General features: G+C 42.5%; 1 protein-coding gene across 1 annotated transcript in view; it reads right to left on the bottom strand.

Moving 5' to 3' along the window:
* GCLC (glutamate-cysteine ligase catalytic subunit) overlaps positions 1-26,398 on the bottom strand; it is a gene marked incomplete in the record, with an annotated part of 1,017,552 nt that overhangs the window by 803,006 nt on the left and 188,148 nt on the right. Inside the window, 1 exon segment of the mRNA XM_044063752.1 lies at positions 21,604-21,717. Coding sequence (XP_043919687.1) covers positions 21,604-21,717 — 114 coding nt within the window.

The raw sequence follows: 26,398 nt of genomic DNA, 5'->3' as shown, positions 1-26,398 counted from the left end.
TACATCTGTATAATATAAAAAGAAATGTAAAACAGCTCAGTGCGTGAAATGTCACAATAAAGGCAATAGGATTTAGCGCTTTCTTCCACTTTATTTAAAAACGTGAACTTCTTCAGAAAAAAGACAATGTGCCCTCCCAAACACATGCCTTATAAATTATTTAAACAGGATATGATGTCATAAATTCTCTTTTCTTTTAAAAATACATGTTACATTTCAAATATCTAAAAAATATTATAACATTAAATACATGAAACCTAATGTGATACTTATAATAGATGTTAATAGTACTTCAATGTACCAAAAAATTGGACAAAAATGTATCTGTGTACATATGAATCAATATGATCCTATGTATACATATAAACGTCCTCTCAAACACAAATATCTTGACTACATATAATCATGAATAATACATGTATATGCAATATCATGAATAGATGTGATGAATTAATATTTCCACTAAACTATATAACAAGATGTAATGAATGAAACAATTTACTTATACAAGATAATGTCAACCTAGACCAACACTATACATGTAACACTGATTTAAAAATGAATCATGACAAATGAACAACTGTAAATAAGATAGATGACACAATAATGTCCATCAAACCTCATATTAAATACTATTTAAAAACATCCCAAATTGTGTATGTGTGTGTATGTGTGTGTATACTCAAGATTATTAAACACGATAATTATTTATATAACAAAAAACATTTGATATTGATGACCTCATTAAGGCCTGGAAATTGATCTGCCCCTAATAATAATTGCCATCTATCTTATTTATTTTGGATTAAGTGAAATCTGGCTGAACTACCATAAAAGCTCCTTCTTGAAGGACAAGGGAGGAATTTGGATGGTTAATAGATGGCATGCGGAGTCCACACAGACTTAGATACTACTGAATCTTCCTCATATAGAGTCTGTTGTAAGATAACATAGGAATCACTGATGCGTAGACTAAAGCTCTGAGAATCTCTTTTGCAGAGGTCATATCCAAGGGAAGAAGGCTTTGAAAGTTATCTACCAGGAAATGAATGTTTTCTGCTGGAAGAAAAGCAGTCACTAACAATGTACCAATTTTGCATACTAGGGAGATATGTTCCTGGGATGGAAATAAGCAAGACTTCTTTGGATTCAGAGTGAACCTCATATTGCCAAGAAGATCCATAACAAATTGCAAATGAGTCAGAAGGAGCTCTTGGGTAGGGGCCTGAATGAAAAGATCCTCTAGATAAGGAAATATCTGAATTGCTCAAAGTCTTCAGAAGGCAATGACAGGAGCTATTCATTTTGTGAATACCCTTGGAGCAGTAGAAAGACCAAAGGGTGAAAATGAAAACTGAACGTGATGAGGCACAAAACTGCAAGAATTTCCTGTACAGCAGATGAATACAAAGATAGGTGTCCTTTAAATCCAATGTCACTAAGGAAGCTTGGGTAGGAATAATTGGAAATAAGGACTGAAGAGTCAACATCTTGAAACTTGGGAGCATGACAAAGGTGTTGAGAAAAAAAAAACATCCAGAATAGGTCTCCAAGTGCACTCCTTTCTGGGAACCTGAAGCATTCATGAGTAAAATTCAGTTTTCTCCAAATATGGTGGGACCAATTGGATTGTCCCCTTTGTGATGAGATCTCATAGAACAGGAAGAATAAGGTGAATCTGGTGCTGAGGAAATCCTGGGGGATGATAGACAACATTCTAAGACATTCTGTAAACATCCTGAATAATGGAAAAAAAAACATTTGTCTAAAGTTATTAGCCAACATTATTAACTAAAACTGACAGAGAAAGGGAAAGTTTCTGAAATAAAGGAGCCTGAGAAAGGCCAAAGTACAATGGGTTGGGAAGAGGAGGCAGACCGTCATAAGGAAGGTGATTTGTCTGAAAGAAAGGTTTTGAACTCTTGGGACTCTGCTGAGATTTGTCCTGAAACTGTCTTCTAGAAGGTCCTTAAACCTTCTGAGACGACCTTAGATCTTTACAAAGAAAAGGAAGAGCACTGGAAGGATACATCTATGAAATTTAGGAAAAGAAGACAATTTTTTTAAAGTACTGCACAACCTTAGCCTTCTCCAGCAAGGTTTCGAAAAACTCTGCAGCTGAAGAAGCAAAAGGATGCTGCCTTTCCAAAGGAGAGTCTAGCAGCTTCGCTTTGACGTGTTTTTGTAAAGGCTGAAGTCTGAAACAGGAAAACCTACTAAGAACTAAAACAGTGGCAGCCTTAGAAGGGGCATCTGCAGCATCATAACTACACTTAACAGAATGCCTAGCCACTCAAGACGCAGTTAAGAAGAGGTAGTCCAGAAAACTTGGCATCTGAATCAACAAAATCAGATATCATCTTAACCAGGGTACCCATAATAGACAAACATACTGGATCTTATTAATTTGGCAATTAATAGCTCTAAAAGCTAAACTGTAAGAAGTATAAAGTTTGTGCCATATTTATCAGTGGCTCTGTTGTCTTTATCTGCAGGCAAAACATAAAAAGAAAAAAATGAGTTTAGAAGACTTTTCAGTGGAAAGATTAGTCACAGATAGATCAGAAGAAGGGTTCTTGTATACAAACATAACTAACTCCAACACCTTGTAGAAATCTGTCAGGTTTCTTAGCAGCAGATGGTTGAGACTCCGGATTGAGGGAAGTAGTGGAAAAAGTATCCAACAAACTTCTAAAACTTGAGGAATAGCCAAAGGCTTAGGCATGTACATTTCCAGAGCATAATACCTTTTCTGGATGTCATACAACTGAGAACCTTCCTAGTGAAAATGTTGCATCATTTTAATAATGATGTCCCTAAAGAAAGTTCCTCCACAGGGGAATCTGGGGGAAAAGTATCTTCATTATCCAAAGCATAGGTCACAGCAGAACATATTTGAGAATAGGCCAAGGAATCACGTCTATCAGAATCCACCTCCTCTGATTTCTCCCTTTATCTTTTGAGGGAAAAGAAAGAGGAGAAACAGCAGGAGCAGGAAAGAAGGAAGGTGGCTTAAAAAACTTACTGGTCTTACAAAGGCCTTTGTTAAAATCCTACCATTCCTGCTGGGGATCCCTGGTAGACTGAGGAGAAATTGTATGTCTAATTTTCTGCTTCTCACATCCGACATCTGCCTGCACCAAATGAGGAGGCTCTAGGGTCTGATGTACCGCAATCAAGGAATGGGGAACTTCTTCCCCAAATAAGATTTCAGGTATTGCAGTCTGGTCCTGCAGATATAACAAACCATGGTCCCCCTGTTTCAGATGGAGTGAAGTAGTGGATGGATATGACAGACGAGTGATATGGCTGCACCATACTGGCCTCCGATGGGGTTTTGATAGAGGGAACAGCAGCAGCTGCTCAGTTCAGAGTCTCATCAAGAGAAACAACTGAGACATTCAGGTCCAACTCAGATGTAGAAGTTTCTAACCTGAGTTTTTCTTGACTTCAGCCTCAAAGGGATGTTGGCAGTCAAGGACTCTGATGTCATTTTACCTTGTGCAAGAGCTGTAAGTGTTTGATTCTCCATAAGTTCATAGGTGTTTACTAGGCTAACAACCACAAGGACCTTTTTAAGTTTAGCCATGCATCCCAAATCTCTGACAAGTTCTCGTACCCTTCGTAAGTGTAAGCAGGGGCTTGGGAGATGAAACATTTACAAGAAGGGGTCTGGGAGATTAACTATTTACAGGCTGCCTGTGTCCATTACAGACACAGGTGCCAAACCAGGGATGAATTTCCTGTTCCTCATCCAGTTGTCCAAGTTACACATGAACTGGGTTAGAAAGGAACTCTGCTTCACATGGATGGGGAGCCTGTTCCAGAGAAGGGGTAGTCTCTGGGATACATACTTGTCTATCCAGCATGTCCTGTTTATATCACGAGCAAGGTTTAGGTCTTAAGAATGGGTAATGCTCAAACAGAGCACCTCGCTTACCCTCTTCAGGTGCAACCTTGATGAGTGGATGGGAAACCACAAATTTGCCTCTGGGGTTCCACCAGTGTCTCTCACTGACAGGGGCAATAGGTGCTGACTGAGGTTTCTTTTTGGGGATAAACTCTTGGCTAGGCTTGGAAGGGCCCCAGGGCCTTTACCCTAGTAACCTCCTATGATCCTATAATTCTGGTGCAGTTTGTTTTGTGGATAAGCAGGAAGTCCATCAGAGTGGGGTCTGGCAATGTCTTGTATACCAGGCATATATCTCCCCTCAGTAGCCTGTAGGAGACAGAATATAGGGGATAAGGCCTTGAGGCAGTCTGCAAAGGACATGTTACTTATGCCCTGTATTCTTTTAGTGAGGAACCTCTGTGAACGCTCAATTGTTGGATATGCCTGGTTAAGTACATACCAAAAGGGGCATTATACTCAATGATAGGGCTGATGAATGCCAAATACAGTGGAATAATGACATACTTGGACCCAGATTCCATATCTTTGTTTACAAGGTACACAACACAGAATGGTTTCCTCACTACTGTAGACATGTGATAGTCATAGGATAGATTACTGCCTGTGTGTGTTCCCAAGCCCCTGACTACTGTGTCACCTCTTAGGGGTGCGTTGTCAATAAGATACTTAGTAGGGGTGGATGACTTCCTGAAGGGTACTATTATGCATTTCTTGGCATTTAGTTTTAGTCCATGGCTCTGACTCCAGTTGTTTTTCTGTGTCAGCCCTTCATGGAGGACATTTGTGTCAGTGGGGGATTCAATGGCAGCTCCTAATTTGCAATCATCTGCAAATTTAGTCAACCAAAGGCTATTGAGACTGGCCTTGACTTCAGAGAAGCAAATGCCAAAAAGGAGCGGGCCCAGGACCAATCCTGATCCCCGAGGGACTCCGCTTGTGACTAGCCTCTTTGTAGAGCTGGACTCTTCATTTTTAACTTCTGGACTCCTGTCTGTGAGCCAGCTGGCTATCCACCAGGTGACAAGGATTTGCATCTATCTTCTTGAGTTTGTCAACAATGCTCGAATGGGGTACTGTGTCAAATGCCTTTGCCAGGTCAAGGTAGGCAGTGTGAACCACTATGTCCTCACCCACTGCTTTGGTGATCTTCTCAAAGAGGTCCACCAGGTTTAGTAGGCATGATCTGCCCTTGACAAAGGCAAATTGGGTTGGGTCCAGTGTCTGGAGGTTTTCTACATTACTGATCATTTCCATGATAACTCCTTCCATTGCTTTGCATACAAGACTAGTGAGACTTATGGGTCTGTAGTTTCCAGGGTCTCTAGATGGCCAGCCTTTGTGCAGAGATATGACTGTTGCTGTTGTCCATTCATGAGGCATAATGCCTGTTTGAAAGCTACAGTTAAATAATAATTCCAGACGGCCTGACAAGTCATGTTTCATGCTATATAGAAGGCATTCTGAAATATTGTCTGGGGCCACTGATGCAGTGTTCTTGCCCTTAGACGGAGCATTAAGGACCTGTTCCCTAGTGATAGCAGGGGAGGAGTTATACTTGATGGTATTTTCTGATGGAAGATTGAGGGGAAGACAGGGGTAAAGTTGGAGCTGAACTTGTCTGCCACGATGTTTGCTATATCTTCCGACTCCGAATAGGTGGTTCCATTAACAATGGACTCTGCACACAACTAATACTGCCTTTGAGGCTGCAGACATAGGCAAAAAATGCCTTGTAGTTTTCCTTGGCATGATAGGTCAAATTTACCTCAAATCTGGCTTTGGTAAACTTTACTTATGCACTGAGCTGTTTGCTTAGTTTGATGACAGAGCTTTTATCCTGCTGGCACTGCACCTCCTAATTTTTGCCAAAACTGTATTCTTTCTTTTAGACTACTGATGCTGTGATTCCACCAGGGTGGCTTGTTTTCTGGGTTAGTTCTGTACTTATTCCTGTTGGGTACAGCTTCTCTGCGGCTATTAACTTGCTTGTATAGGGTTTTTGTGAACAGTTATGTACGCAGCAGTGTTTTCAGGGTTTATAGGAGCTTTAAATTTTGCCAGGTTATTATGTAATAGCAGGAGGTCAGCCTTAGAGTAGTTCCTGTATATTCTAGGGCTAGCTGGAGTTCCAGGTTTTATTTTTATTCTAAAAGAAACCATTCTGTGGTCTGACCTTACCAGGGAAGACATTACTCTAGGGATGTGCAGCACATCTCCCATATTAGTGAGGACCAAAGTGAGGACACCCTTGCAATCTATCTTTATCTTGTATATCTATCCATCCATCCACAACCCTTTTCCTCTTTTTTGGCACATAGGGTTGGGTGTCACTTCAACAGTGACAATCATCTATAGCCAAGGTTTACACCGCCGGGTGGCTAGCCCTGCCTCGGTAGTTCTTCCACACCACTCATTAGCATGCACACTCAAACTTGTGGTCAATTTAAAGTGTCCAATCCACCTACAATGTGTCTTTGGAATGTGGAAGGAAACAGAAACACCTGGAGGAAACAAGCGCAAACAAGGAGGATATGCAGACTCCACACAGAAGGCACCTCAGCAGAGAATCGAACAGGGGAACCTCTTGTTGTGAGGCTACAACACTATCTGCTGCACCACTGTACTGCCAAACAAATAAGAGGGCTGGAGAGAAGGGGCAGCTACTGCAACAGTGATCTATTAGAACATCTACTATTATGCTAAGTTTACTATGTTCAACATTTTGATCATTGATGCAGTAGCCTAAGCTTTACGGAAAGATTAGCGCTTCTTAAACTCATATTGGGAGAGAAGGAACTAATTCAAGAATCCAGGAGCCCCTTAAAAATGGACCTTGGAAAATCTGTTTTGAACCTCAAAAATGAATCTAGTTTACAATGTTTTGTGAAAGTACGTGCAGAGGACCATGTTGCTGTCTACAGAATACTTAGAGTCCACTCCCTTCCAAAAAGCAACAGATTAGGTAAAAGACCTGGATGAGTGACCCTGTCTGGAAGTGTTCTGTTATGGAGAGTGAGCTCCAACCCTGCCTGGAAGTGTTTTGTTATGAAGAATGAGCCCCAACCCTGTCTGGAAGTGATGTGTTATGGAGAGTGAGCCCCAACCCTGTCTGGAAGTGGTGTGTTATGGAGAGTGAGCCCTAACCCTGTCTGGAAGTGTTTTGTTATGGTCAGTATAGCAGAAAGAAAGTAGGAGAATGCGGCAACTATTTGAAAACGGTCTGCTTTTACACTGGTTGTCCTTTTTGTTTACTCTCACAGGAAACAAACACCTGATCGGCTTTCACCTGAACTGTAGACATCCACAGTAAGGAGGATCTATTTGCCACTGTTTTTAGGTTGTGGAAGGAATACGGTGAAATTAACAGTCTAGCTTAAAGTAAATTCTGAAATCACTTTAGGTATAAAAGGATTAGTTCCCCCAGAAAAAAGTCATTATGGAAAATGAGGTAGGGCTGACTCACCATAAGAGCTAGTAAGTCTAATAACCGTCTTGCAGGTGTCAGATCAACGAGAACTACATTCTTCTACATTAAGATCCTCAAGCCAGCCTGATGAGTTGGTTCAAATGGAAGAAATATCAACTTTTCAAGCAAAAAAATTAAGACCTCAAGGAGGACACACTTGCGTTCTACTAGGTGGTTAGACATGGAAAATCTTGTTCAAAAATTGCTTGAACTGAGAACAGGTATAAAGAGGGGATCTAAGGGTAGGCAAGCAAAAATGGCAGAAAAATGAAACTTGACAGAGGAATATGAAAGGCCAGAGAATTAAAACTCACACTAATAATAAAGAACCAGAAGCAACTGGACCTTGAAAGGATTCCGGTTCTTAGAGTGGCATCAACAAGAAAATATTGTCAGTGTATATATGATTTTCCAGTAGCTGTTTGCAACTCCCTTAACACCTGCTGCACATCTTCGAAAATGCCGAAAAGATATCAAAACTATCTTCCAGGCAGTTAGTTGAAGTGTTTTCAGGTTGAGGTACATCAAACAACCCCTGTTTTATGCAAGTACAACCAGCCTTGTACAGAAGCTTGTCATTTACCCTTGTCACCTTCAGAAAAGGGTGAACTGCTGTTGGCTGGGCCAAAAGAGTGTCACCATCACAATCTCTGGAGAGTCCTTCTGGATCTTTAGAAGAACACAGGGTATCATTTGAAAGGCATACAAGAACATTCCAATCCAAGGTAATGAGAAGGTATCTGCTGTGTCAGACTACGAGGAAGGCTGAAGTGTGAAGGGAGACCTGAACTGAGAGATAGTCTGCCCAGCAGAGTAATTCCCTTCTGACAAACTCCAGAAAGTACAGTTGTGTACACTTACCATTTGGGTAATCCTGCTGGCAGGTTGCCCTCAGCCGGCCTGAATTCCAAAGTCTTGGGTCCTGCGTCGGCTGCCGTCGCCTCTTCCCTGACGTCAGGGGTATAAAAGAAGCAGCTGACGCCATTTTCTTCAGTTTTTCTTGCCCCCAGATGTCAGATGCCCCCTAAAAGGGTAGCCAAACTTTATATTATATATATATATATATATATATATATATATATATATATATATATATATATAAAAATCAATAAGTGCACCAATATAAATTTTACCTTCATCTATAAGCAAATACACCACATAGGGTGCATGAATCAGAGAAGGAAAGATAAGATAAGATCCACAGAGAAAAAAGGGGATGGTGGGTGGGTAACCTGGACTGCAACAGTGAATACACTCGAACATCTACATTTATGCTAAGTGTACACAATGGTACTATGTTCTTCGTGTTTCACTGTTGCAGTCATTACATTTGGGTAGAGTCCCAAAGCTATGGTTGGGGGGCTGGAGCTAAACAGCATTAGGAGCAGCTATGAGGCCTTGCAGAACTGCAGTGGCAAAGCCTGCCCTGGATTTAGAGTAGAGTGGCAGATGATAATGCTTTGTAAAGGTGTGCACTGAACTCCAAGTAATCGCCTCTAAAATGTCTCTGGTTGGTACTCCCCTGAGAAAGGCTGCTGAAGTGGCTGCAGCTCTGGTGGAATGTGGCCTAATGCCCTTAGACACTTGTTTGCCATGGTGTAAATTGCAGAAACAAATGCAGTGGCCTATCCACTTGGAAATAGTCTGCTTTGATGTAGCCTTTCCTTGTGTTCCTGCAGCATATGCCACTAGTAATTGCTCTGTCTTCCTGAAAGCTTTGGTTCTGTCCAAGTAGAATCTAAGTTGTCTGTGTACGTCCAAAGAATGCAGAATTCTCTCCCCCTTGTTCTGTGGATTTGGGTAAAAAGTTGGCAGATGAATAGTTTGGTTAAGAGCCACATTGGACACCACTTTAGGCATAAATGTTGGATTTGTCCTCAGAGAGACCCTGTCTGGATAAAAAAATGATAAAAGGTTCCATAGCCATGAGCGCCTGTAGCTCTGAAACTCGTCTTGCAGTAGTAATTGCTAGGAGCAGAGCTGTTTTCCAAGATAAAAACTTTATATCAGCAGTAGCAGCTGGCTCGAAAGGAGGCAGGGTGAGCTTTTCCAAGACATAGTTGAGGTCCCATGCAGGTATTGATAATCTCCTTGGAGGCCTTAAATTGTTGGCTCCTCTGAGGTACTGCTTTAGTAAAAGGATGAAAAAAATTGGTGGCTCTGTATTGTAATGAGCCGAAATGGCAGAGGCATGAATTTTAATTGATGAAAAAGATAGGCCTTTGTCCAACATCTCAGTTAAGTATTGCAAAATCTGAGGAATGTTTGGTACAGCTGTATCAGTTCCTTGTGCCTGGTTCCAAGCACAGAATCTCTTCCATTTTCCAGCATAAGACTTTCTAGTACTAGGCCTTCTGGGTTCCAGAATGACATCCATCACTGCTTTACTGAGAGGTGTTTTTTGTATGACTACATTATCCGCCATGCTGCCAGGTTTAATGTCCTGAATTGACTGTGCAGGATCCGATTGTTTTGCTGGGACAGTAGACTAGGTATTTGAGGTAAGATCCAAGCTGGGCATAGAGACAAGTTCCTTAGGATTGGATACCAGTACTGGCGTGGCCAGTCTGGGGCAATCAATACCATCTTTGGCTTCTCCTGTCTGACCTTGGGGAGGAGAGGTAGTGAAGGAAAGGCATACACAGCTGAAAGATGGGGCATCCACTTTCCATGCTTGTCCGTGATAGTCCTTGTGCAGAATCTTCTTAGTTGGTAGTTTTGAGGGGAGGCAAATAGATCTATGTCGGGGCATCCCCATTTCCTTGTTATCATGCTGAAGAATTGTGAATCCAGCTTGCACTCGTGGGTATCCATGAGGTTTCTGCTTAGTTCGTTTGCCAGAGTATTTTCCTTTCCTGGCAGGAATTGTGCCTGCAGATGTACTTGGTAAGTCAGAGCTGTGTCCCACAATGTCATGGCTAGTCTGCAAAGGGGGGCAAGAATGAGTGCCCCCCTGCTTGTTTATATACCACATGACCATGGTGTTGTCTGTCTTTATCAGTAGTTGTCCCAGATGAAGTAGGTCCTTGAAGGCTGTCAGGACATTTTGAACAGCTAGCATCTCTTTTTGATTGATATGTAGATGCATTTGGTTTGAGGACCATGTGCCCTGAATGCATCTTCCTGCCATGTGGGCTCCCCAGGCATAATCTGATGCATCCGTTGTTAGTGTCTGCCTTGCTGGGGGTAATGGGAATGGCTGTCCCTTGTTCTGGTGACAAGACTTTGCCCACCAACGAAACTCTTGTTGCAGGCAGGGAATGAGAGTAATCATTGTTTCCAGGCTGTGGCAATGTTGAGTCCAAACACTTTTTAGGTACCACTGAAGTTTCCTCATATGCAGTCTTGCATATGGAATTAGTGGGATGCAGGATGCCATGAACCCAAAGCCTGCAGAATTTTTCTTGCAGATAACTGGGCCTTTGTTGCCAACATTTTGAAATAGGTAATCAGTTGCCTTTGTTTTTCTGGCATGAGATAAGCCATCTGGGCAGTTGTATTCAAGCTTGCACCCAGGAATTTTATCTCTTGAGAGGGTACTAGTTTTGATTTCTTTTCGTTGACTGTGTACCCTAGGCATGTTAGAAGTCTTTTTACAAACGGCAGATGCTGAAGAAGACTGTCCTTGTTCTCTGCTTGAATTAGACAGTCGTCAAAGTAAGGATATATTTGTATTCCTCTTTGTCTGCAGAATGCAATTACTGGTACTAGGCACATTGTAAAGACCCTGGGCACAGTAGATAAGCCAAAGGACAGTGCAGAGAATTGGTAATGCATTGAACCAGCCTTGAAACTGAGGTATCTTTTGCACGATTGTCTGATTGGAACATGCAGGTATGCCTCTTTTAGGTCTACAGTCATGAGCCAAGCTTTCTTGCCCAGCATGGGCAGAAGCTGCTGCAAAGTCAACATTCTGAATTTTGGAATATCCAGGAATGTGTTCAGAATTGATAGGTCCAGTATCGGTCTCCAGGCCTTGTCCTTTCTGGGTACCAAGAACAGTCTTGAGTAAAATCCTTGTCCCTGCCCTTGCTTTGGTACTTGCTGAATGGCCCTCATGTCCATGAGGGATGCAACTTGTTTTAGTGCCTCTGCCCATTGATTTTTTGGCAGATTTGGCCGTCCGTTTGCCTTTGGTGGTGTATCGAAATGGAATTTGTAGCCTTGTGACACTATATTTAGAACACACTTGTCCTGGGTTATAATGCGCCAATTTTGAGCAAAAATTGCTAATTTTCCCCCTAAGGATGCTGCCAGAAGACAAGTGCTTGGTGCAGGCAGGGGATGTCATTGGGACTGTTTCCTGTATGGTTGTGATTTATCTTCCCCAGCTTTGGAGGTAGAAGCACCCCATTGCTTTGACCTACAAGAACCTTGCTCCTGGGATCTGCCTCTAGGGCGTCTGGATCTGCCCCTTTGAGGTCTGTCTGACACAGGAAAGGACCAATTTTTTGTAGGCTAGTGTCTACTAAACCTGGGTGGCTGTACTTGTAAAAAATCTTTAACAGTTTGCATAGATTTAGCTTTGTCCTCCATTTTCGTTAAAGTACAGTTTTGTACCTACCATAAATGTAGATGTCCGATAGGTATGCATCTGCAGTCATCACATATGGGTTGTCCTGCCTCAGGCAGCCCGAGCACCTGGGGTATAAAAGAGTCAGCCAACGCCATCTTCCTCAGTTTTTCTTGCCCCAGATGCCAGGTGCCCTCTAAGGAAATTTGGAGAAATGCAAAATATTTCAAACATGCACAGTAATAAAAAACAAATACACCATAACAGATAACCCCAGCTAGCTATAAGAGGGAGTATTACCCAGGAAATACCACAGAGGGGAAGGAGGGAGGGAAAACCTGACTACAGATGCATACCTATCGGACATCTACATTTATGGTAGGTACAAAACTGTACTATGTCCTTCAAGGATGCATCTGCAGTCATCACATATGGGTAGAATACCATAGCAATCTGGAGGTGGAGGATCTATGTATAGGATGGTGTAGCTAAAATGCCCTGCAGGACTGAAGCCTGCTCTGGATCTGGAATATAAAGGTAAATTGTAATGCTTGGAAAATGTATGCATGGAGCTCCATGTAGCAGCTTCTAAAATGTCCTTGGTAGCCACCCCTCTTAAGAAGGCAGTGGAGGTGGCTGTGGCTCTCGTGGAATGAGGTCTAATGTTAGCTGGCACAGTTTTTCCATGAAAGGAGTAACAAAAACAAATGCAATTCCCTATCCATTTTGAGATTGTCTGTTTGGAAATTGCTTTTCCTTGTGCACTAGCAGCATACGCTACCAACAGCTGGTCAGTTTTTCTGTAACTTTTAGTTCTGTCCAAGTAGTAGCACAACTGTCTGTGTATGTCCAGGGTGTGCAGAAGTTTCTCCCCTTTGTTTTGTGGATTCGGAAAGAAGGTAGGCAAATGAATAGCTTGGTTTAATGAGACCCTGGATACCACCTTTGGCATAAATGTAGGATTGGTTCTCAATGAAACTCTGTCCTGATGAAAAATAATAAATAGCTGTACTGCCATGAGGGCCTGTAACTCAGATACTCTTATTGCTGAGGTTATGGCCAGAAGGAAGGCAGTCTTCCAAGACAAGAACTGTAGTTCTGCAGATGCTGCTGGTTCAAAGGGAGGCAGTGTTAGTTTTTCCAACACGAAGTTAAGGTCCCAAGTAGGCAGTGGTGGTGTCCTTGGAGGCTTGATGTTTTTAATCCCTCTTAGAAACTGCCTTAGGAGAGGATGTGAGAAGACAGGTGGATCAGTATTGTACTCTGCTGAAATTGCTGAAGGATGAATTTTAATGGAAGAGTAAGACAGACCATTGTGGAACATTTCTGCCAAGTATTCCAGGATATGCCATGTTCATCACTGTCGATCTAGGCCCTTTGTGGTGTTCCAAATGAGAAATCTTTTCCATTTTGCTGCATATGCCTTTCTTGTGGAAGGCCGGCGAGCTTCCATGATAATATCCTTCACTCTCTGGGATAGCCTATCCTAAGGAGGAGTCAAGGTATTTTCCAGGCTGTTAGTTGCAAGGTTTTCAGGTTGGAATGCAGAGTTTTGTAATTGTGCTGTGTCGAGCAGTGGCCATTGAGGAAGAGGCCATGGTTTCGCAGTGACATGCTCTTTAACAGTGGGTACCAGTGCTGTCTTGGCCAGTCCAGAGCTATCAGAATCACTTTTGGCTGTTCTGTCCTGATCTTCAGTAAGACCTTGGTCATTAATGGGAGAGGTGGAAATGCATACACTGTTAGAGTTCTCCAGCTGAAAGAGTCACTTTCCATGCTTGTGGGTGGTATGTCCTTGAGCAGAATTTCTTCAGCTGATGATTGTGGGGGGAAGCAAAAAAGATCTATGTCCGGCCTCCCCCATGATTGTGTTATCTGTAGAAAGATGTCTGGGTGCAGCATCCATTCGTGTGCATCCATGATATTTCTGCTTAAGCTGTCCGCCAGTATATTGTCTTTCACAAATTGAGATTGCAGCTCTATGTTGAGTTTCAAGGAAAGTTCCCATAGATTCATTGCCAGTCTGCAAAGAGGATATGAATGGGTGCCTCCTTGCTTGTTTATGTACCACATAACTGTGGTGTTGTCTGTCTATTAGTAGGTGGCCTTGATGCAGAAAAGGTTTGAAGGCTTGACTGCATGTATCACTGCCAGCAGTTCCTTGTGGTTTATGTGCATGCGTAGCTCTTTTGTGACCATAGACCTTGCATGCATCTGCCCTCCATGTGCTCCCCATCCGTGGTCTGAAGAATGGTTTGGCTGGCTATTGGTTTGCTGAAGGGCAGACTCCTGTTTGACTGGCTTGCTTGAGCCCACCACAAAAATTCCTTTTGAAGGCATGGAATGAGTGGTATCAAAGTTTCCAAGCTGTGATTGTGCTGAGACCATAAACTCCTTAGGTACCATTGTAGTTTCCTCATATGCAGCCTTACTTGTGGAATCAGAAGGATGCAAGAAGCCATGTAACCCAGGGCCTGCAGGATATTCCTTGCAGTCAGCTGAGTTTGTCTTGTCAGCCTTTTGAAGTAATCTGGTAGTTGACTTTGTTTTTCTTCTGTGAGGAAAGCCATTTGGGTGGTTGTATCTAGATTCGCACCCAGAAAGGTTATTCTTTGGGATGGAACAAGTCTTGATTTGTGAATGTTGACTGTATATCTCAGGGCCTGAAGTAGGCGAATGGCGTAATTCAAATGTTTTACCAAAGTTTGTTGGCTGTCCGCTTGTATAAGGCAGTCCAGATATGGGTATATTTGAATCCCCTGAAGTCTGCAGTGTGCAATTACTGATGCCAGGCATTTCGTGAATACTCTGGGCACAGTAGATAAGCCAAAGGGCAATGCTGAGAATTGATAATGCTCTGAACCTGCAAGAAATCTGAGGTGTCTTCTGCAACTTTGTCTGATAGGGACATGCAGGTATGCCTCTTTGAGGTCTAGAGTTACCAGCCAAGACCCCTTGCCCAGCATGGGAAGGAGCTGCTCTAGAGTCAGCATTTTGAACTTTGGTACAATGAGATAAGTATTCAGTGCGGACAAGTTGAGAATAGGCCTCCATTGTTTTTCTTTTCTTGGAACAAGGAATAGTCTGGAATAAAATCCTTTGCCTTGTTCTGAGAGAGGAACCTTTTCTATAGCTTTCATTTGCATTAAGCTGGAGATTTATTTCAAAGCCTCTGCCCTTTGATTCGGTGGCAGGTCTGGCATGCCTTTTCTTTTTGGTAATGTATGAAAATGGAACCTGTATCCTTTGTCTATTATTTGTAGTGTCCATTTGTCCCTTGTAATACTGTGCCAATTTTTTGAGAATAAAGAAAGCTTTATTGAGCCCTGGTTGGTGGTGTCAAAGTAAAGTCATTGAGCCTGTCCTTGTGCAGCAGTTGTAGGTCCTGCATTACCTCTCTGGTTGGGAGGCTGCCATTGACGTCCTCTGTAGGAGCCTCTAGCTTGCACTCTACCTCTGGCACACCTGTTCTTGCCTCTCTGAAACCTCTCTGTGTCTGGAAAGGACCAATTTTTGGAAGGCCAATTCCTGCTGAATCTTGGTGGTTGGACTTGGAGAAAATCTTTGACAGTTTGTACAGATTTTGCCTTTTCTTCAACTTTCTTTAGGACCTCCTGAGCCGTGGAGCCAAATAACTTTTGCTTTTCCAGTGGAGCATCCAGAAGCTTTGCTTTGACATGGTCTGGCAGAGATTGTTCCTTCAGCCCATGAAGCTTCCAATGCATCATAACCACATTGCAAGAAATGGTTGCTAACCTGTTGGGAGTTATGTACCAGATCCTGAAGTGATTTGCGATCTAGGGGTTCAGGTGAAGACAGTTTTTTATGCAATTCATCTAACAAATACTCTTGGTACTGTATCATATGAAATTGACAATTCAATGCCCTCATAGAAAGAGTAGCAGAAGTATACACTTTTTTACCCCATCTCTAAAGCTCCAGACTCCCTTTCGGATCAGCAGTGTGGGCCTTGTAAAGGTGAAGATGCGAGTCCGGGACCCTGTAGTACCTATCGGGTTTGACAGGGGGTTGTGCTAGACTCAGAGTACACATCATCAATGACATTCAAAACAGGAGGAATAGCCAAAGGTCTATGCTGAGGCAAATGCAAGAAGGTCCTTAATCTCTTCCTGGAATCAGAGAATTCCTGGCCCTGCCACTGGAAATGCTCTCTCATAGTGTGGAGTGTCTCCCCAAAGGAAAACTCTTCAGGAGGGGAGAAGGAATAGATTCCTCTGCATCAGAATCCTCATAGGCGAAAAAGCTCCTCCTGGGTGTGAGAGAGAGTAGAACCATCTGAGGCCTCATCTGAGGAGTGGGGATCAGAGGGCTCAACCCTGGACCTTTGTCTGGAGGAGGTTGAAAGCCCCTGTCCGGATGAGGTTGAGAGGGAGATAAGGTCCTCTGCTAAGCTTAGAATCTGTGAACCTGTAGTGGGTCCCTGAGGGATAACCTTGGGAGGCAAAGCTTTGGAGAGTTTAGCAGCTTTAGCCCTAGAGAATGCCTTAATGGACATGGATGCAGGAGGCCTGGCTGGGTGTCGGAAGGTTCCAGGACACCAGTTTCTGTTGGCAATTCAATAACTGATTCAGTCGGGCGGTAGTCGGCTGGCGGTTTTCGTGGTAGGAAGTACCCTGGCCGTGGTTTTCAGTCCAAACGCTGCGTCGCCGTGGTTTCAGCCGGGACCGCGGCCCGGCCGTGTCCTTGTCCTTCAGTTTCTTAATCAAATGTTAAGTCAGTCTCCGGCGACATATTATCTGAAAAACCCCAGCCCCAAAAAAAAAACTCCAACTCACCCTAAGAGTGTAAGAGTCGAGTTGAAGGAAGCACAGGCAGAACAGGCCGAGACGGCGTGCTGGGCCTAGGTATTTGTTTCCCACAAGTTAAACAATTATTAACTTTATCTGACATCGGCTGAGGCAAGAAAGAGTCCCCAACGGGTACTTAGCTTTGAAGTCTTGGTAGCTGAATTACAGGAGCTGGCCGCTGACTCTTTTATACCCCAGGCGCTGACGCCGGGGGAAGGGCTACATCATCAGCCGCGCCCTGCCACTTTTTGGAACAACCGATCGGTGGCTGCCTGAGGCAGGACAACCCATATGTGATGACTGCAGATGCATCCTTGAAGGACATCATCTCTTCTGCCTTAACACCAAACAAAGTATCATGCTGTAAAGGTGCATCTAGTAATTTAACTTTAACATGATCAGGCAGATTTTGTTCCTTTAACAAAGCATGCCTCCTAATTACAGAACCTGTAACTGCGGCCCTGCAGGAGGCCTCCAAAGAATCATAACCACATTGCAAAGTCTGCTTTCCAACTTGTTCAGCTGCATGCAATAAATCCTGCATTTCATTGTTTTCTGCACATTCAGAGATTAACATAATTTTCTGTTTAAGCAATCCCATGACATGTTGCTGATACCTGAGCATATGAAACTGACAATTTAAGGCCCTTATAGACAAAGTTGCAGATGTGTAAACCTTTTTTCCCCATCTATCCAATGCCCTTGAATCTCTGTCAGACGGGGTTGGGTTTTTAGCTGTGGAAGCCTTAACTCCCTTTGGACCCTGTGAAATAGTTTCTGGGTCAGCAGCATGGTTTTTAAAAAGAAATTTGTGAGAGTCAGGAGCCCTGTAATATCTGTCAGGCTTAACAGGAGCTGGGGGTAAGGAGTCAGGGGTCAAACTAGACTCTGAAAACACATCATCTACAATGTCTAACACAGGTGGAATGGCTAGAGGCCTGTGCTGTGGTAGTAAAAGGAAATCCCTGAGCCTCTTTTTAGATTCTGAGAAATCTTGGCTTTCCCAGTGAAAATGCTCCCTCATGGTATGCAAGGTTTCCCCAAAGGAATAGTCCTCAGGAGGAGATGCTGAAGGTATAGACTCTTCAGCATCAGAATCCTCATAGGGGGGTAAAGAATATCCCTGATCAGAAGAAGAATCAGAAGAAATAACCTGATCTGAAGATTCAGTCAGTGTCTTGCCTAGGCCTCTTATCAGGAGGGGGATGGGGACCCCTGATCAAGGTAATCAGGTCTTCGGCCATTTTGATCATCTGTTTTTTTGGGCATAGAGGCCTGTACACGTGGCTCTTGAGTTTGTTTCCTTGCTTTAGAAGATGCTTTAGTCTTTGCCTTTGAAGATGAAGTCATTTTAATGTAAAGATGTTTAGGTCTGAATACACCCTCAGCAGCCAGTACCTGCTCAGCGGCTCCGGACCCATCTGAGGAATTAGCGTCTGAGGCTGCAATACCTTGAGTATCCAGCGGCATGGCCGGCTCCACGTGGGAGTCGGTAGCAGCCTGCGACTCTAAAGTAGCGGTTGTCAGGGGCTGCGAAAGCGCCTCACTGAAAACTGGTGAACCGGCGACTGGCTTAGGAGAAGCTTCGTCGTCTGTTTTGGGCCTCGGTTGTTTTTCTCTATCCTTTTCTTTGCGTTTTTTGTAAACTCTGGTAGTTGGATGGCTATCCGACGACATTTCAGGTTAATTAAACTGGCTACCAAAATACTTTAAAGCAAAATTATACCGACGCTTAATAGTGCGTTGGTTAAATCTAGCACAAAACCGACAACCAGTAACGTTGTGATCAGGGCCTAGGCAAGGAATGCAGTAAGAATGAAAATCGTTATGAGGTATTTGCTTTCCACAAGAAATACAATTATTAACTTTTTCTGACATCGGTCTGGAGCAAGAAAAAAGTTTCCCCAGCGGGGTACTTAGCTTTATTGAAGACTTTGGATCTGAAACTCAAACACGAAAATCTTAGGAGTTGGCTGACTGGCACTTGCGAACTGCTTCTGCTTTGGGCACCGCGTGGCAAGAAAGACTGAAGAAAATGGTGTTGGCTGCTTCTTTTATACCCCTGACGACCTGACATCAGGGAAGAGGCAACAGCAGCTGACGCAGGACCCAAGACTTTGGAATTCAGGCCGGCTGAGGGCAACCTGCCAGCAGGATTACCCAAATGTAATGACTGCAACAGTGAAACACGAAAAACATCTGGAATCTGACAACTAAAGGGGTGTTGATGCGGAGTCGAGACTAATCTGAGCTACCACTAAATTCTTCTCATGTGAAGTCTGGGCTAGGGGAATTATGAGAGCCATGGAGTCCATGAAACCTAGAATCGTAAGAAATTCCCTGGCAGAAGCCTGAAATTGGTTGGAGAAGTCTGGGAATATTTTATTGCACTGTTGTGCCTTGTCTACAGAAGAAAGCCTCTTTCTAGGACTTACTCTAGAAGGCATCTCTGAAGAAATAGTGAGTTGGAAGGGATGAGACACGATTTTTTAAGTTCATCTGAAACCTCAGACTGTACAGGAATTTCATGACCCATAGAAGAGCATCCCGACAACTAGAAAGTGTCTACAAATATAAGACAGTCACCTAAATATAGAAAAAGTAGATACCTTGAGGCCTGCAGTATAACTGGAGCCAGGCACTTTGTAAATCCCCTTGGTACAGTGAACAGACCAAAGGGCAACACAGAGAACTAATAATGTAAGTGAGACACAGAACATCTTAAACACATGAACTCTTTGTAAACTGGAATGTAATGATAAGCATCTTTTAGGTCCAATGTTACCATGAAGTTGCTGGAGGTTATAAGAGGTAAAAGGGTTTGAAGGGATAGCACTCTGAATTTTGGAATCACAACAAAGACAGAGAGGAGAGGTCAGGTTCTCTGTTGTGCATACACCAGAAAGATCACTGAATAAAAAACATTGTCTGTCTGAATTAGAATCTTCAGCATGCATAGAAATAACTGAAGAATCACATTCCCTCTGCCATCTCTGCTTATCTGACTGTAAATCACTGTCAGACACAGTGAAATATTTTCTTTTTCTAAAAGAAGGCAGTGATAAATCAGGATTTAACATATTAAAAGCAGAGAGCAATCCTTCAGCAAATCTTAACCGTCCATAGATAATGAGACAAGGAAAGAAACATTTCAGAGCTTTTGCGTTTTTTTCTTAGTAGATTCCTCAGAAAGGGACCAACCCATTACTGGAACACTAGCCTGGTAATTGGGCACATTACCTCATCTAAGCAATAAATCCTCATCTGCTCTTTTCCCACAACCCAAAAAAACACTGGTTTTCCCTTCCCTGTGACAGTAACCATACAATCACAGTGCACAAAGAAATCTTCATGTCCTTAGTGGTTTCCTGAGGAGCTACACCAGATGGGCCAAGAGTAAAAGGAGGATGGTCCAATGAACCAGTATTAGCCAGCAGAGTCACTAAACGGGGTGAGGCAGTGATGGAGTCATTCAGATATCCTTTCTTCTATTTTCTGACAGGAGAAGCAAGAACCACAGAGACTGAAAATTACTCCATGTTTAAGCAGGGAAAGCGACCTTACAAGCAGATAGAGGAGCCTCAGTAATTTGAGATTTAGAGTAAAAGTTTCCCCAACAATCAAACAAAAGCACCAATCCTGCCTCCACCCACTAATACTACATAAGCAAATAAAAATAAGTTTTTACAAGGTATGTTTACATAAGCCCTACATAAGTAAGTAATCATGGCAGTAATCTCACTAGCCTTGAAAGGGTCACTAGCTAACCATCAGTTCTACAAAGCCTGCAGAGGTGATGCACTCTGAAGCTTTTTGGCGTCCAAACTGCCTTTAATTTGGCTCAATCCAATGGCAGTTTGGATGGGTGGGAGGTGTCCTAAAGCTTTGAAAGTTGTGTGGTAGTCTTATCCTAAAAGCAAAAGCATAACCCATATAGCTTAAGTTACTGTAACAATGACCTAAATGTTGAAAAGTTGTTTTCACGGAGGGTTATTTTAAGATAATCAATTCCAAATAGGCATCTTTCACCTTATAACAGAATTATTAAATGTCAAGCAAGAAAAACAAAAATAAAATGTCATCCCTGGACCATGTGGTAATTAAAACCTGTGTAAAATAGTATTCTATAAAGGGAATTTGTTTGCTTTTGAAGGTGCCATCAAGTATTACTAGAAGTAAAGAAGGAAAAATGTCAGGTTTTCTAAGAATGAAAACTGGACATCCTAGGACGATTTGATGAACTCAATTTTAAACAAATGATGGTAAAGAAATGGAGGCAGTTTTTTATGGAACTACCTATATGTGAGACACCAGGAATACAGTAGTGTAAAATGACCTAAAGTAAACAATCTGTTAAAAGAGCAGTTTAAATTAAGACAAATGTATTAAGGATATAAAATCCAGTTTTACTACCGAAACAAACTAATGAAATCTACGTTTAATCCCCATTTATTTATTTTATATTTGTTGACCGGGATAGTCCGACTAGATATATGTCCATTTTTAGTGGATGCCCTGGGAAAAAAGCTCCACATACCAAAAAAGTGACAGTACATACATCACCGAGTGATAAACTCAGGCAGACATGTTTAGAAAAATATAGACAAAGAATACAGGCAGATATTAATATACACAATGTGCAGACTTAGATTGGCAAAGACGTATCAGAAAATGTGAGCATAGAATACAATCCCATCTCATAATTCGCAATGCTTAGACATTCAAAGGCTATGAGGCATAGATACTTGGCTAAACAGCAGGTTGGGGAGCAAGACCATTTCATTAAAATGTGTTACCATTAAGTTTACAAATACTCTTTAGAGGATTAACATATAATGCTATAATGTTTGAAAACATATTTTGAAACTATAGATTCATAAAATATACTCTGCGAAAAAGTTACCTAAATCTTGGATGATGGTTTATCGCCTCGTCTGGAAAGAAGAGAGACTTTGATGCTCGTTCATCCACAGGGGTAGGTTCATACTCGGGTAGTGTAAAACCAGGACATCCTAACCTAGAGGCAGAAAAAAAAAAAAAAAGACCACTTATTAAACATTTTGAAATACTGGTGATTTTGCTTTGCAGCTCTTTTACAAACCAGATTTTATTTCCTCGCACAAGATGAAAGTAAAACTGGCTGAACAGATATGTGACTTTAAACGAGTGGGTGCAGAAATGTTGTGTCAAGTTTGGTTATAAATGCTTCATACTCTGCAAGCACAAAAAATGCAAATGTATAGGTTCATAGGTTTATACTAGGCTATCTGCCCTGGGGCATTTACAAGCCTAGCCAGAGTGTGTTTGGCTTTCGCCACCCTTTTAGATCGGTTTACTGTGCCTCTGTAGAGTAGGTCACAGAAGACATTCCTTTTAAGGTTAGTTTACTGTGCCCTGTCTAGCAGGGACACAGAAGAGATCCCAGGGGTGAACTTACGATCTCCCATCCACTTGTCAAGATTTCTCTTGAAGAGGGTCAGCGAGGGGCTCTGCCTAACATGAACTGTGATTCTGTTCCAGAGTGAGGGCAGCCTCTGGCATATGAATCTGTCCCTCCAGCATTTCCTATATATTTCTGTGCTGAGGTTCAAGTCCCTGGAGCGTGTAGCTCTAAGGGATTTGGATTTCCTGAGGTGGAGTATGTCCATTAATTCTGGGTTGGACATGACTTTATAAGTCAGGCATAGATCACCTGTGAGTAGGCAGTAAGCAACTGAGTAGAGCTGGAGTTTCTTTAGCCAAACTGCACAAGGCATCTGTTTGAGTCCCTTGATCCTCTTGGTGAGGTACTTTTGGGGCCTCTCCAGTTGCTGCAGGTGTCGGGTAAGGTACATCCCAAATGGGGCATTGTATTCAATTATGGGCCTGATGAGTGATGAGTAGAGGGGCACAATGACCTCTCTAGTTCCAGATGTGAACCCTTTCGTGATAAGGTGGGCTATATAGAAGGTCTTTCTAACCACTCTGGCAACGTGATTGTCAAGAGAGGTTTCTAACTACTTGGGTCCCCAAATCCCCAATTACGTCTTCCGTACTTAATGGATTACCACCTATGTGGTAATTTGTGGGCACTTTGTTTTTCCCGAAGGGGATGACTATGCACTTTTTGGCATTTAGCTTAAGGCCATGGCTCTGGCACCAGTTATCCATCTCTGTGAGACCCTTTTGGAGGAGGCTTGTGTCAGCTGGACAGTCGATTATAGCACCCAGCTTGCAGTCATCTGCGAACTTGGTCAGCCATAGTCCTCCCGTATTAGCCTGTACTGTACCTCAGAGAAGTATATACCAAACAAGAGAGGTCCCAGGACTGAGCCTTGTGGAATGCCACTTGTAACTGGTTTGGAGTCTGACATGGCACCTGCAATACTGACCATGTGGGTTCTATCCCTGAGCCAGTTTGCAATCCATCTTGTGACATAGGGGTCGATATTCAAGCTGGTGAGCTTATTTATGATGCCCGAGTGGGGTATTGTGTCAAAGGCTTTTGCGAAGTCCAGGTAGGCCATGTGGACTACCTTCCCTTCATCTATGGCCTTGGTAACTGTTTCAAAGAAGTCGACCAGGTTCAAGAAGCAAGATCTGCCCTTAAAGCTGAATTGGGTGAGATCCAGTGTCTGGAGGTTACCAATCTATATAATATATATAATACATATAATATATATTATATTATATAATATAGTATAATATAAAAAAGCACTATGCGTTCTCCTCCATCTCTGCCTGTTCTTGTATTTAAAAAGCTTCATATTTAAAGCTATGGAGTACTGCAGTACACAGCATGCCAGCTATAGAAGGAATAGCTAGACTTCATAGCATGTTCAGCTGTCCTTTGGATGACACATTAAGCAGAGGTCTCATCTGCCTCAGATGCTCAAATGATAACATCACACTTATTGAAGAGTATTGGAATGTCCCCAGTAGCCTGACTACATTTCCCCTAGTAAGTACAAATACCAACTCAGATCTCCCTGGTCACTAGTCTAGTGGGACTTGCACAGTCAACAAAGGATAAATAAATAAAACGTAAGCAATTATTTTTTGAAAATAAACAGTAATGGCATTCTGCTATGAAATAGCAGTCAGGACATTTTCATAGACAATCTGACATCAGTAGCTGACTAAAGCTTAAATACATGACATTGCTTAGTGCGGCTGTTTTGCCTTTGTCTATAATGTGCACTGACATGGCTGGAATTCTGCATCCAATAACACTGGGAAGTAATCAAGATTTATGGCGCCAAACCAGACAACTAAGTCATAAAGGCAAGAATGCAAAAGTCAAGAAAGATTTATGGTCTTGCCATATGAAACTAAGGTATGAAAAACAGCTTCCATGATGGGTCCTATGTTTGGCCCAACTTTTCCAACAATCACAGCTATGCTAATGCACACATTGCGCACACATTGCTATCCTAGGATCAAAGGAAGTTACTAGACTAATGGCCCTAGGGCCATTACAAGCCTAACCAAGTTCTTACCCTTACTTCCACGATCAGCACCTATTGCCCCTGTCCAAAAGGGAAACAGGTGGAACCCCCAGGGTGAATTTACGGTCACCTATCCAAATGTCCAGACTGTTTGAAGATGGCCAAAGAGGTACTCTGTTTGACAATGAAGTGGGAGTCTGTTCCAAAGGTGTGGTAACCTCTGGGAGACAAATCTGTCCCTCCAGCAGATTTTATTAATGTAACATACCAAGTCAAGGTCTTTAGAGCAAGTAACCCATGTACCACTTGATTTACGGATATGCAGTATGTCCTTTAAAGCAAGGTCAGAGATTGCCTTGTATGCAAGGCAGAACTCACCTCTGATTAGTCTGTATGAAACAGAATAAAGTGCAGTGATTTCAGACTATCGTCATGAAGACCTGGAATTTTCCTTGTGAGGAACTTCTGTGGTTTTTTGCCAGTTGCTGCAGGTGCTTGGAAAGGTGCATACCTAAATGGGCGTTGTACTCAATTATTGGCCTGAGGAGGGAAGAGTACAGGGAGGTTATAACTTTTTCTCTGGAGGCAATGCCCTTACTTATGAGATGAGTAATATAGAATATCCTTCTTACCACTGTGGAGACATGGTGGTCAAAGGTAAGGTTGTTGTCAACCTGTGTGCCCAGCTCTCTCACCACTGAGTGTGTACTAATAGGTCTATAGCTCTTGGGGTCAGTGGAAGCATCATCTTTGTGGAAGGGAATAACTGTGTTGCCTGAGTACACAAACCTGCTTAAACCAAGAATATGAATGTTGTGTACTTACTGTAATGATAGAGATGAAACAGCCAACGTAGAACTGTCACCACCAGGAGTAAGACTGGCACATACTTAGCCTTGCTCATAAAACTTTTACAGGCTACCAGAGTCTTTCCCCCTTTCTCACAATGCTCAGCACCTAAAGCACCATCCCCAGACTTCTGAACTCTATGAAGGCAGATCAAAACAGGAAAAAGATATAAAAGAAAGCAGAACCAAGAAAACAGCTTTCGCTATGCCGAAAACAAGGAAAGGAGGGAAGAAACGGTGATGGAAATGAAACAGCCAAAGCAAATGTAGCATTATGATAATATGCAATGTCAATTTCTAATGCTTAGAGTTTCATCTCCTTCTGTAGGACAGAGTCCTAAGACAACTGCCCTTGAACACCCTGAACAGGGTAGACTCTGCAACAAAACAACCTTAAAAACCACATCTGGGTTGGGTGGTGCAGCATTCTGAAGTACAGAATGTGCTCACTTAGATGCAACAGCAGCAACACAAAAGTCACAAAATAAAGCAGTTGCTTGTGATGAAAGAGTGAAGATTTCAGCAAAGCTCTTACCTAATCTACAAGTGAATTGTCAAACTTCAGAGACAGTACTCTAAGCACTGAGGCACTGAAGCTGTACAGGCACTTGCTATATCTAAACTTTAGAGAACAGTGACAGTCACTGTGGCCTCTCCAACAGGGATATGTAAATAGTGATGAAGTCTGAGCTGAGCACAGGTGTGAGTACTTTAGAAAAGACAGCCACTACTGAGGGAGCAAATGCTAAAGGCGTGTCATCTGGAAGGGTTAAGGTGATGCTGTAGTGACCAACAAATAGTTAAACAGAAAACAAAGATAAAAAAATAAGTCAACACTTTTTTTTTACAAAAGGGTCAAATGCTTCAAAACATACTAAGAAGAGTTGTCCATTGCAACATGCAAGGGGCTGTGAGTCTACAGGAGGTAAACACTGCACAGCAGAAAAGAACATCAGAAAAAAAGGAGCAAGATCCAAGAGAAGAACACCAACTCACCAAGAAACTAAGGAGTTGAGAACTTTCAATGGTTGTTACTACCCAAACATATGCTAGTAGATTGTGAATGGACATATGAAATGAAGGCACACAACTTCCTTAATGAATAAAGGAAATCAAACAGCATCTTAGGTGGCCGAGAGTGTGGGAGCACTCCAAGGGATACACCCAGCAGCTGGTTTAAGGTGAATTGGATTACAGGATCTCCACATGAAGGCCTGAAGTCAAGATCTGAAATGTCTCTGATGACACATATGTACAAGGAATATCAGGAATACACACGGAATCTGCCTTAACCATGATATGGATAAGGAGACCTCCATATAAGGGGCCTACAGCAAAAACTGGATAAGTGAAATGGAAAAATTCTGCATGGCATTCGAGGAAATACCACTAGAAAGGCCAGCTAGGCCTTGCTGGTATGTAT

This window comes from Protopterus annectens, chromosome 2.part2 (genome assembly GCF_019279795.1).
Source record: "Protopterus annectens isolate FY-2018-M chromosome 2.part2, PAN1.0, whole genome shotgun sequence".
Taxonomy (NCBI): Eukaryota; Metazoa; Chordata; order Ceratodontiformes; family Protopteridae; genus Protopterus; species Protopterus annectens.
This window is presented reverse-complemented; position numbering and strand designations above follow the sequence as displayed.